The sequence below is a fragment of the Oncorhynchus tshawytscha genome, linkage group LG08, assembly GCF_018296145.1.
Source record: "Oncorhynchus tshawytscha isolate Ot180627B linkage group LG08, Otsh_v2.0, whole genome shotgun sequence".
NCBI classification, from domain to species: Eukaryota; Metazoa; Chordata; class Actinopteri; order Salmoniformes; family Salmonidae; genus Oncorhynchus; species Oncorhynchus tshawytscha.
In genome coordinates, this window is record NC_056436.1 from 30,161,543 (window position 1) to 30,174,640 (window position 13,098).

At 43.9% G+C, this 13,098-nt stretch overlaps 1 protein-coding gene and 1 pseudogene across 2 annotated transcripts; one reads left to right on the top strand and one right to left on the bottom strand.

Moving 5' to 3' along the window:
* Nucleotides 1–304: 304 nt before the first annotated feature.
* On the top strand, nucleotides 305–4,246 carry LOC112255755 (annotated as a pseudogene).
* A 514-nt stretch (nucleotides 4,247–4,760) lies between these two features.
* On the bottom strand, nucleotides 4,761–9,571 carry LOC112256667 (sushi domain-containing protein 6). Of its 2 annotated transcripts, none has more exons than XM_024430070.2 (8): nucleotides 9,373–9,571; nucleotides 8,829–8,980; nucleotides 8,182–8,373; nucleotides 7,658–8,050; nucleotides 7,350–7,544; nucleotides 7,003–7,165; nucleotides 6,265–6,662; nucleotides 4,761–6,154 (listed from the first exon to the last, which is right to left on the bottom strand). In XM_024430070.2, exons 2-8 carry the CDS (start codon nucleotides 8,944–8,946, stop codon nucleotides 6,129–6,131), a joined length of 1,485 nt encoding a protein of 494 aa, XP_024285838.1. In that variant the 5' UTR covers nucleotides 8,947–8,980; nucleotides 9,373–9,571; the 3' UTR covers nucleotides 4,761–6,128. The 2 variants fall into 2 exon arrangements, with proteins under 2 accessions (XP_024285838.1, XP_024285839.1); XM_024430071.2 differs by having other exon boundaries at nucleotides 7,658–8,047; nucleotides 9,373–9,570.
* Nucleotides 9,572–13,098: the final 3,527 nt, after the last annotated feature.

Consider the following 13,098-nt stretch of genomic DNA (forward strand, 5'->3'; position numbering starts at 1 on the left):
AAATGTCATAGAAAAGGTAGTTAATGTTTTAAAAACTCTGTTTTTGTAGCTATTTCAAGAACTAAACTGTCTTATTGTGAAAATAGTAATACTTGTGGAAGTGAATTCAAAGTTTGATCACAAGGTTGAAGTGTAATAGAGTAAACAGGATGAATTTTAACTGCAGTTGATCAAGTCCAAGAGACAACAAAGAACCCTTTGCTCTCTATTGACAGGATATATTTTGTCTGTTTGATTGTTACGTTCTGTGTCTCAAGGTATAATAAATATAAAGTAAATGAACAACTTTGGGATGAATGGCACCATGAACCAGACAGAGGGGCAGCACAGAGACAACTATGACGTTTGGAATGGCAGCAACACCTACAACACCACACCTCTCAATGTAACCTCTGTCTTCCAGTCCCCTCATCCCCCCTGGTCATGGACAAGGCCATCAGTGGCATCACCATCATCATCCTCTTCATCACCATGGTGTCCGTGGGCTGCACCATGGAGATCTCCAAGATCAAGGCCCATATCCTGAAGCGGTGGCCATTGCAGTGGTGGCCCAGTTTGGTATTATGCCCCTCACTGCCTTCAGTCTGGCCAAAATCTTCCAGCTGGGCCCCATAGAGGGTGTGACCATGCTGATCTGTGGCTGCTGTCCGGGGGGAAACCTCTCCAACATCTTCACCCTGGCCCTGAAGGGTGACATGAAACTCAGGTGAAACTCATTGATATGTCTGTTGTGAGGAGATTACAGCAGTCTGCTCCATCAGGCTGCTGAGGGTTTTCAGCACATTTACGTCAGGCCACAGAGGCTGTCGGTCAAAACCTAAATGGTAACTTCTTGAAAGTAAATTTGTTTCACAATAGAAAAATGCAAATGTTGAAATAATTTTGCACATGGCATGAATGCTAAAACAACAAAAAAAAATCACACAAACTCAGTTAATAAAATATGGAATGAAAATTATAAAAAGTTTAATTCCCCCTTCTCTTTATATCCTACAGCATTGTAATGATCACATGTTCTACTGTTTTGGCCCTGGGTATGATGCCTCTGCTGCTCTTCCTATATTGTCATAGCTTCAATAACTTGGAAAATGCTGTGCCTCACACCGGCATCACCATAGCTCTCATCATGACACTAGTGCCCTGTGCCATTGGCATAGCCATCAACCATTGTGTACCACAATACGCTCAGATCATAATAAAAGTAAACTGAAATACAGGTCCCAGATTCACAATTCTTACACAAAAACTTAAGTAGCTTCTTCAGAAAAAAAATAAGAAGTTCATAATATAGTTTGTAAATTCAATTCCTCAACAATATCTTAAGATTGAATGATTTTCTCACAAACATCTCAAATACACTGCTCAAAAAAATAAAGGGAACACTTAAACAACACAATGTAACTCCAAGTCAATCACACTTCTGTGAAATCAAACTGTCCACTTAGGAAGCAACACTGATTGACAATAAATTTCACATGCTGTTGTGCAAATGGAATAGACAACAGGTGGAAATTATAGGCAATTAGCAAGACACCCCCAATAAAGGAGTGGGTCTGCAGGTGGTGACCACAGACCACTTCTCAGTTCCTATGCTTCCTGGCTGATGTTTTGGTCACTTTTGAATGCTGGCGGTGCTTTCACTCTAGTGGTAGCATGAGACGGAGTCTACAACCCACACAAGTGGCTCAGGTAGTGCAGCTCATCCAGGATGGCACATCAATGCGAGCTGTGGCAAGAAGGTTTGCTGTGTCTGTCAGCGTAGTGTCAAGAGCATGGAGGTGCTACCAGGAGACAGGCCAGTACATCAGGAGATGTGGAGGAGGCCGTAGGAGGGCAACAACCCAGCAGCAGGACCGCTACCTCCGCCTTTGTGCAAGGAGGAGCACTGCCAGAGCCCTGCAAAATGACCTCCAGCAGGCCACAAATGTGCATGTGTCTGCTCAAACGGTCAGAAACAGACTCCATGAGGGTGGTATGACGTCCACCGGTGGGGGTTGTGCTTACAGCCCAACACCGTGCAGGACGTTTGGCATTTGCCAGAGAACACCAAGATTGGCAAATTCCCCACTGGCGCCCTGTGCTCTTCACAGATGAAAGCAGGTTCACACTGAGCACATGTGACAGACGTGACAGAGTCTGGAGACGCCGTGGAGAACGTTCTGCTGCCTGCAACATCCTCCAGCATGACCGGTTTGGCGGTGGGTCAGTCATGGTGTGGGGTGGCATTTCTTTGGGGGGCCGCACAGCCCTCCATGTGCTCGCCAGAGGTAGCCTGACTGCCATTAGGTACCGAGATGAGATCCTCAGACCCCTTGTGAGACCATATACTGGTGCGGTTGGCCCTGGGTTCCTCCTAATGCAAGACAATGCTCGACCTCATGTGGCTGGAGTGTGTCAGCAGTTCCTGGAAGAGGAAGGCATTGATGCTATGGACTGGCCCGCCCGTTCCCCAGACCTGAATCCAATTGAGCACATCTGGGACATCATGTCTCGCTCCATCCACCAACGCCACGTTGCACCACAGACTGTCCAGGAGTTGGCGGATGCTTTAGTCCAGGTCTGGGAGGAGATCCCCCAGGAGACCATCCGCCACCTCATCAGGAGCATGCCCAGGCGTTGTAGGGAGGTCATACAGGCACGTGGAGGCCACACACACTACTGAGCCTCATTTGGACTTGTTTTAAGGACATTACATCAAAGTTGGATCAGCCTGTAGTGTGGTTTTCCACTTTAATTTTGAGTGTGACTCCAAATCCAGACCTCCCATGGGTTCATAAATTTGATTTCCATTGATCATTTTTGTGTGATTTTGTTGTCAGCACATTCAACTATGTAAAGAAAAAAGTATTTAATAAGAATATTTCATTCATTCAGATCTAGGAGGTGTTATTTTAGTGTTCCCTTCATTTTTTTGAGCAGTGTATATTATTAGAAACTTAAAATGTGTGTTGCTAGGCAACCGATTTAGCTAGCTGTCTATCTCGGATGACAATCATGTTAGCATATTTCCTACTGAGATTACTGTTCTAAAACATGTTCTTGGGTTTAAAATAAACTACTGAAACTCAGATTAAGTTTGTGAGTCAATGAAACATGTTCAATTGCTTTATGAGCGTATTCTCTCACTACCCTGAGTTTAAAAGGGTTTAGCTATTTTAGAATAAGAAAAAATCCCAAAATGTTTAATAATCTAACTTCTTAACTTTTTGCTTAAGGAGAAACATAAGAAATAGCACAAGAACATTTCCAATAACCTTTTGAGGAATAGCAACTTTGCTTAACTTTCTTCATATGTCTATAGTTAATAAAAAAATGTCAGTTAAGAATACATTTCTTCTTAAGAAGGTTTTGTGAATCTGGTCCCAGGTCTTGTATTTTTTACCAAAAAAGTGACATGTCTGGAGAGAGACACTGAGTGGACAAAACATTAGGAACACCTTCCTAATGAGTTGCACCCCCTTTTGCCCTCAGAACAGCCTTCAATTCGTTAGGGCATGGACTCTACAAGGTGTCAAGTGTTACACAGGGATGCTGGCCCATGTTGGCTCTAATACTTCCTACATTTGTGTCAAGTTGGCTGGATGTCCTTTGGGTGGTGGACCATTCTTGATACACATGGGAAACTGTTGAGCGTGACAAACCCAGCAGCGTTTGCAGTTCTTGACACACTCAAACCGCCTGGCACCTGCTAATGTTTTGTACACACAGTGGATAAGTGTGTACCTTTTTCTAACATTTTGTTTCTAATGCATGTATACAGCATGTTGTAATTACTAAAGGACATGAATGGACAGCCTATGTAAAAGCATGCCTGATTTGGCAGAGCTTTAACTCCACAGGTTGGTCTAAGAATCTTACAGATTGCCTACATGGGCATTGGTGTCAAGTCAGGCATCTCCATTGGGGGAACAGCGTGGGTGGTTTTCTCACCCCAACTCATGCCTGCAGTTGCACTGATGCCCCTGACAGGCTACCTTGCTGGGATACATCATGTCCACCATCTTCAAAGTCAATCATCAGTAAGTGCACTGCTGTATTCATCTGTTCAAGGATGGGGCCAAGGGGCATGTATCCATTCATAGCTATCAATAATAAAATACAGTCCAGTGAACCATGTAACAAATAGGTGGCCTTTCCCCCGGAGTTTATTGGCCCCCTTTATCTGTTCTACATCATACTCCAGGGAGGCGAGGCACTTTTTATCATCCTCTTCAGCTGTTACCAAAGCTTCAAGCCACCAGTTTAGGGTAAGTGTCACAGATGTTTGGATAACACTAAAGTAGGTTTTTTTTTTAAAGTCAATTTTACCAATGCAACTGTATACTGTAGGTGGAATGCAGTGTCTAAGAAACTAGATACTATCATGTATGGTTGACCCTAGAATTTGACAACAGGGAATGCCCAGGTATGTTATACTTAGTGTGTAAATAAATGAATAAATGATGTAGATTAAGGTTAACCAAATACAATGACAAGTCATTTCTGTATGACATAAAAGCAGCATATTTGTTCCTTTTGCTGATTGTATGGAGTAGCCAAAAATCCATCAGTGTTCTTGTGGCAGTTTTATGAACAATCGTGATGCTTGTAATTACAAACCTAATTTTCTGCTAATTAATTTTCAAAAAGTGGGTTTTAGAAGTCAAGACTATGAATCAAGTAATTCACAATGTCACCTGGTGCTGAAAAAGTACACTAACCATGGCTATAAAACTATTCAGTAAAAGAGTTTGGGATTGGTTGACAAGAACAAAATGTTGCACAGCTCAAATTATATTTAATCAAAATTATCACAGGGTATATACAGAGTAAAATCTTCACACCAATTGCATTGTTTAGTCCCAAAGGAAGTCCAAAGCAACTGAAACCATTTGAATAGACATGACACTAAGCTTCTGTACATAACAATGACCTGTTTTTCATTAATTATGGTTAACCCTATTAACTTTAGTCTCACATTATGTCCTTATGAGTCCACCAAGGTGGCAAAGTTAAAAGACCAGTCTTCATATAATTTCCCAAGAATTGCGGAAGCGTCAAAGGAACCATGGCTGATCAACAGCATTCTGAACATGAATATATTAAATACTCAATTAAGTTTCCTATCTAGACTTAATTAAAACAATTTCAAAAACAACCCACAAATAAATAGTAAGTATTAGGTGTCCAAGAAACACCAACTATGCTCCAATTTGTTACATCACTAAGCTGTGGCGACTGAAAATGTACATTCATTTTAAAATCCTTTTCAGGAATGAAACCCAATACAGATGGTGTTTGTGCATAGAAGTGGAGATCTAAGGCCATTAGAGAAAGGGTGTACTGACATGAGTGAGAGAATATGAATGCTAAGCCCAATGTCAATGAGCTGAGAAAAGGTGTGCCTCAACCTTGGGAACATTTGCCTTAAGCAAAATCTTAGAATAAGTGCGTGGGGAAAACAGAGTTCAAAACCATGATCAGAAAGGATGTGACATCAAATAGTTGTGCCATAAAGAACACCAATGAGAATATGAAAAGTTAAAATCATAAGTTCTTATCATTAAAATGTTAAGAGTAATTGTAAAATCTGTGTATGTGTGAGAATGACTGGTTCAATCTAAGTTGCAGTTGTCTTTATCATGCATCATGCCTGTTGTGCTGCAGTGATCATGTAAAAACAGGTTGACATGGTACAAATTGGTGAAGCATTAACCATCATGGGGAAATAAATAAATACATATGGATTACAGGTACAGAATTTTCAAAAGGCATATTGAGCCTTTCAAAAAAAACTTCCAAAATAATGGGTGCTCTCTCAGTTTTATGTCTCTGCACTAAGTCAATGGTTAAGAGCACGTGTCAGACACTGGACATAGTGTAAGAAGTCCTATAAAATTGCTAAGCATGTATGTACATGTGAAATCCCTCTTCCCCCATCCAGGAGGGCACAGAGGTAACATTCTACTGAGAATGACACAGCCTCACTTAGTGCTCCAAGAGGGGGTGGGTGGATAGTCTGTTGTGTTGGCAGCTGCTGCAGTGGGGAGCTCCAGACAGGCCTCTGGCTCAACACAGCAGGTCAACAGCAACCCTGTCAGCAACTCTGGGTGTTTCCGTAACATACACCCCAGCATCTGCAGCATGCTTCAGGCCTCCTTTAACAAAGGCATATCTGCAGGACGAAACAAGATACATCAATACACTGTATGCATATATGGGCATTATCAACCAATACATGCATGAAGAGAGGCCTGTTTGGAGAGACATAGATCGACGTCCCACCGTCAGAGTAGTCCATCTCAGAGTTGAGGGGCAGGCTGTGCTGCTCACTGCATGTGGAGTCCCTCCGCAGTGAGGGTGAAGGCACTGCAGCAGCAGCCTGCTCCAGGCCCCAGCGGGAGGAGGATGAAAGAGAGGAGGGAAAGGCGAAGGATGATGGTACTGGGTGAACCACTGCCATCTCTGAGAGCTGGGGGAGGGTGGAGGGCCTGGCTTGAGCAATGAGAGGTTCTGTCGTCCCTGCAGCTTGCTGGCCCTCTGACATCACTATCGGGACTCGGGACTCAGAGCTGAGACTCAGAGCCCCTTCCCCACACACCGCCTCCTCATAGGAGGGCAGGGCCACCTGTACCCCCTCCACCATGATGGACACAGGCTGGCCTGACACCCCCTGCTCACGGCTGAGGGGGAGAACAAAGGAGTGGAGCAGTCTGTTAATACCTCATTACTTTAGACTCTTAAAGGAAAGACTCACCCATTTAGAAAGTTATCGTATTTGTACATTTCTGAGCGATGGACTATCGATCCCCAGGGTCATATGTTTTCATGTGTATCCGAGCTATTCACCGTTCAAGCAAATATGAATACAGCCGGAATGAGAAGTTTTGCATCGTATGAACTATTTCTGCCTGCTTGAACAGTTATGAGACATGCACACCCCTGGAGTACACACAGCTTTAGTAGGATTAGCCTACCACAGCTGATACTGAATAAGCACGTTTGTGGTTTCAGGCCACTCACCGGCTGTGGTTGAAGGACTTGAGTTTAGGCTGCAGCAGGACAAACAGGACCACCAGCAGCAGGACCAACAGGACCACCAGCAGCAGGATGAGGGCTACAGAGCTGGCAGTGGAGGCCACAATGGATAGGGTGGGTATGCCAAACACAGGGGTAGGGTCTCTGTCTGTAAGAGGGGAAGCAGGCAATGAGACCTCACTCACACTGTCCATTAAAAAGCCTGAGGCGTCAAAAGGTAGCATAGTATAATTTCATCTTACAGGTTGATACAACAATAAAACAAATAGTTCAAGCTACCTAACACTGAACCCTGGAGAATAAGACTGTGTAATCACAATATGGTCACCAACCTTGGTCCAGGAGACAGCTAATCTGCATGGAGCCGTCCCACTCCCCGTCCTGACAGGTCAGGTATTTATAGTCTCCCTTCAGGATGTAGCCTTCATCACAGAAGTACTCGATCACAGTGTGATGGTTTAGTCTATGGCAGGGGGACGGGTGGCAGGTATAGCCCCCATTCTCTGGTTCAAATGGAGGCAGACACACTGTCGACAAGGAAAAAAATAAGAGAACCATTATCAGTGAGCGCACAAACCAAATCTTAGACTTAAAAATATGTTTGGAATGAATTCAGAGTATTTAGTAAAGCCATTAGTACCATCACTGCGTATGCAGCGGGGTGGGTCTGAGGACCAGCAGCCCAGGTGGGTGCAGGTGATGATGTTGGGCCCGTCCTCCAGGAAGCCTGGGTCACAGCTGTACTGGAGCACCGTGCCCACAGGGAAGGAACCTCTGCTGGTCTCTGTCAGGTTGACTGACCCATGCTGGACCATGAATGGCCTCACACATCCTTGGTTGACACAGCTAATCTGCATCGGGCCATCCCACTCCCCTTCCTGACAGGTAAGATATTTGTATTTGTAGTCTCCCCTCAGGATGTAGCCTTCATCACAGAAGTACTCAATCACAGTGCCCTGGCCTAGCCCGTGGCAGGGAGAGGGGTGGCAGATGTACCTTCCATTTTCGAGTTCAGACGGAGGCCGGCACACTGCTGGTCAGAAACAACACAATCATGTTATAGTTATAATCCTGCATTAACTTCATTTTGATTTCAACTGGAGAGAAATTATACTTATCACAATGAGTTATAGTGGTGTCCACATTGTGGAGAGAACCACTCACAGTCACTCTGTATGCAGCGGGGTGGGTCTGAGGTCCAGAGGTTAAGAGGGGTGCAGGTGAGGATGCTGGGCCCATCAGCCAGGTAGCCTGGGTCACAGCTGTACTGGAGCACTGTGCCCACAGGGAAGGAACCCCCGTTGGTCTCTGTCAGGTTGACCAGGCTGTTCTGCACCATGAAGGGCCTCACACATCCTGAGTGACAAAAGGGCATATAATTGATGCTAGAACATTCTGATGTTAATGTTCTATTTGATGGTTTTAAAACAATGTTAAAAATGTATTTCTGATGCTTATATAATATCAATGAGTCATGAAAACAGTGGGAGCAGAGTTGGCACAAGGCAAGAGAGGATCTCTAGCAACAGCTTCAAGCCCCCATCCAGCATTTTTTACTAATCAGCTATGGGAAGGAGAGAATGTGGGGACTTGATACCTTAATATTGCATGTGGCAGATGTGGGCCAGCTGTTTGCTCAAATAAACCCAATTCCGATGTTACAATTGACCATAAAGAGCAATGTACATCTAGCATTATTAGACTTAAAGAGGGGAGCTGAATCTTAGCAGGGTAAAAGCAGCTGTAGTGTACAGAAAGGAGGAATGAAGCTGTGTGAGAGAGCCTTTTGCTGAAGATGAGTTATCTCTTACCTGACCCTTGTCCAGTGGATAGCACAGTCAGGAAGAGCAACAGAGAAATTGACTGCTTGTCTGCTGAGGTGGGCAGCCCAAGGGCTTTTGACGTGGACTCTAACATTCCATTGCACATCTTTTACTTCCACTGCAGAGGTAGTCAGCTCAACCTAGGGGATAGAAGAGCATCCCCATCACAGCTCTAGTTATGCCAGCCACATTTGACGGAGCCAATACTAACATTAATTTGATAGCTAGCTAGCCAGCTTGTTACGTTCTGTTAGGTCATACTGTACCCAGGTCCATTTTGTTTTAAGCTAGCTAACTTAGCTACACCACAAAACCTGACTAGCAGCGGTACTAGCTAACGTTATTTATCGCCAGACGTCAGCACACTAGCTAACTGCGAATCAATTAGCCCTAGCTAGAACTAGCTATGCTAACAACAAAACCCTTAGCTATCTATAGTAGCTGCATAGCTAACGAACTAGCGTTAGCTCTGCTTGTGGCTAGCAACGTCTGCTATACTATACTTAACTAACGTGTCGCTTTGCATGCTTACCCACACAATACAGCCAGTTAGATCCTCCTCCACCCTCTTCCTCGCTTACTGTGGATACATCTGGATCATAATATCAGTCTCTGAAGTACAAAGGTAAAAAGGCAACTGTCCTTCGCCAGATGAATCAACAATGCGCGATCAGGGGAGACTGGAAATCGCCGGGTAGGCTGAGGTCTTCTTTTGGACTGGGTTCTTCTTCTTTTACGTTTTATGGCAGACTTCACCTATTGATGTATTGCCGCCACCTACTGTATGGGATATTGAAACAAAACAAAAAGTTTATATCCCCACTCCTTCAGTCACATTCAAATCACACAGTAGTGGAAAAAGTACTTAATTGTCATACTTGAGTAAAAGTAAAGATGCCTTAATAGAAAATGACTCAAGCAAAAGTGAATGTCACACAGTAAAATACTACTTGAGTAAAAGTCTAAAAGTATTTGGTTTTAAATCTACTTAGGTATCAAAAGTAAATGTATAAACCATTTCAAATTCCTTATATTCAGCAAACCAGACGGCACAAAAAAAAAATGTATTGACGGATAACCAGGGGCACACTCAAACACTGAGACATATTTACAAATGAAGCATTTGTGTTTAGTGAGTCAGTCAGATCAGAGGCAGTAGGGATGACCAGGGATGTTCTCTTGATACGTGTGTGAATTGGACCATTGTCCTGTCCAAATGTAACAATTACTTTTGGGTGTCAGGGAAAATGTATGGAGTAAAAAGTACTTTTTCTTTCAGAATGTAGTAAAAGTAAAAGTTTGCAAAAATATAAATAGTTGAGAAAAGTACAGATACCCCAAAAAATGACTTAAGTAGTACTTTAAAGTATTTTTTACTTAAGTACTTTACACCACTGAAATCACATCCCTACCAAGGCTCAGGTGCCTGTGAGGATGGAGCATTCAGACAGGATTCCTTGTAATGCCTCTGTAGAAAAATAATGCCTGTTTTTTCAAATTTCCTCTCCACTTGCGTTGTGCAGTTGCTATTTAAATATATATTATTTAACCTTTATTTAACTAGGCAAGTCAGTTAAGAACAAATTCTCATTAACAATGACGGCCAACACCGGCCAAATCAATTGATAACCAAAGTAATAAACGCTACAAAGGCCACCTTCTTAACATGTAAAATGTCAGGATCCCTCTGTTGACATTGGACATGATCTTGTGTCTTTACTCTTACTATCATTACTTCTTCAACTACACTCGTCAATAGTCGAGACAGGAGACATTCTGGACAGCCCTTATTCTTGCCTCCTCCATCCTAGCAGGACACTTCAGAAATTTGGGTGGATGTTCACCAACACAATTGCAGCATTTAAGCTTAGCTGGCATATAATACTCCTCCCTTCTACATACACTTGACACATGATCAAATCATTTATCACACTGCATGGGTTTGGGCACAAAGGCTCTCACAGGGAATCTCATATAATCCAAATACACGTGAGAAGGGAGAGACTCTTCATCAAAAAAAACAATAGAATGGATGGAGTGGTCTTCCGCACTCCATCTAGCATGCGGATCCGTCGTTGTTCACCAACCACTTGATCCAATTCTTCACGTATATCCTTTGCATTTACTTCTAGCACCACCCCAGAGATAACACCCATGATAGGCGCCCTGTTTGGAAGTTCCACACACAACACATTCCAATCCGCCATCTTCTTGAGTCGCTCCTTCTGTTCCATAGAAACACAATTAACAAAATAAGCCCACTTCTCATTATTCAACCCTCTGGCAGACCAGGGGGTTTGGTCAAGACGTTTACCAATATCAGACACGGACAAAGAAGGATTAGCTCAGTTTCAAGGGTGTTTATTTAAATAATAGATCAAAAAGAAAATGATGGGTCTCCCCAATGAGACCCTCTCTGGGATTCTGTCGGGCATAAAACTGAACTCCCTCTTCTTACCTCTGCAACCGTCAACCATACCATGGGAGTCCTTTCTTCCCCCCATTCCTCCTGTGCGCTGCCCTTCTGGCAGCTTTATGGGCCTTGCACAGCTGGTGAGAAATCCGCCCTTGATTCATCACCAGCTCCCAATCAGCCCCAGTTGGCTGGAGAGACGTCGAGACCTGGCACGTCCAGCAGATGGAGCCATCGCCTCATGATGTATACTCCATCTGTTACCAGGCCTCGATGAGTCTCCCCCTGGTGGCTGATCTGCTGTACGCCACACACTTTACTTATCTTATTTCCTTTTGCATTCACCACTATAATCCGACTAACCCTACACCTACAGTAAATCACCACCCCATTAACTCTTCTGCAGTAAAATCTCATACACCCAGGTACTTCTCTGCAGTTGCCACCTGTGGCTCTGTTGGGCTAAATTGCTGTGAGCGCTGCAGTCTGTCCCAGGATCCTACTAGATTCTGCAGAGGGGGAGAGACACGAAAGCCCAGCTAGCCTCCTAGTTGGTTCGGCGGGTCTCAAATGGAGACCACTATTGAAAGTTTCCAGCACTGCAAGGGCGGTGTTTACTTTGCTTTGTTCCGGGACAACGTGGTACACGCTGACTTTCAATGTAGCAATTGTTTGCTTGCGGAGGACTACAGTGGCTTGCGAAAGTATTCATCCCCATTTGCATTTTTCCTTTTTTATTGCCTTACAACCTGGAATTAAAATAGATTTTTTTGGGGGGGGTTTGTGTAACGTCCGTCATTAAATGAAGACCAAGGTGCAGCGTGGTAGGCGTACATTTTCTTTAGTTTTAAATAAGACAAAAAAATGAAAACTTGAGTGTGCATAACTATTCACCCCTCCAAAGTCAATACTTTGTAGAGCCACCTTTTGCAGCAATTACAGCTGCACGTCTCTTGAGGTATGTCTCTATAAGCTTGGCACATCTAGCCACTGGGATTTTTGCCCATTCTTCAAGGAAAAACTTCTCCAGCGCCGTGAAGTTGGATGGGTAGCAGGACTGGATGGGTGTACAGCAATCTTTAAGTCATACCACAGATTCTCAATTGGATTGAGGTCTGGGCTTTGATCAGGCCATTCCAAAACATTTAAATGTTTCCCCTTAAACCACTCGAGTGTTGCTTTAGCAGTATGCTTAGGGTCACTGTCCTGCTGGAAGGTGAACCTCCGTCCCAGTCTCAAATCTCTGGAAGACTGAAGCAGGTTTCCCTCAATTTCCCTGTATTTAGTGCCATCCATCATTCCTTCAGTTCTGACCAGTTTCCCAGTCCCTGCCGATGAAAAACATCCCCACAACATGATGCTGTCACCACCATGCTTCACTGTGGGTATGATGTTCTCGGGGTGATGAGAAGTGTTGGGTTTGCACCAGACATAGCGTTTTCCTTGATGGCCAAAAAGCTCAATTTTAGTCTCATCTGACCAGAGTACCTTCTTGCATATGTTTGGGGAGTCTCCCACATGCCTTTTGGTGAACACAAAATGAGTTTTCTTATTTTTTTCTTTAAGCAATAGCTTTTTTCTGAACACTCGTCCGTAAACCCAGCTCTGTGGAGTGTACGGCTTAAAGTGGTTCTATGGACAGAAGCTCCAATCTCCGCTGTGGAGCTTTGCAGCTCCTTCAGGGTTATCTTTGCTCTCTTCGTTGCCTCTCTGATTAATGCCCTCCTTGCCTGGTCCGTGAGTTTTGGTGGGCTGCCCTCTCTTGGCAGGTTTGTTGTGGTGCCATATTCTTTCCATTTGTTAATAATGGATTTAATGGTGCTCTGTGGGATGTTCAATGTTTCG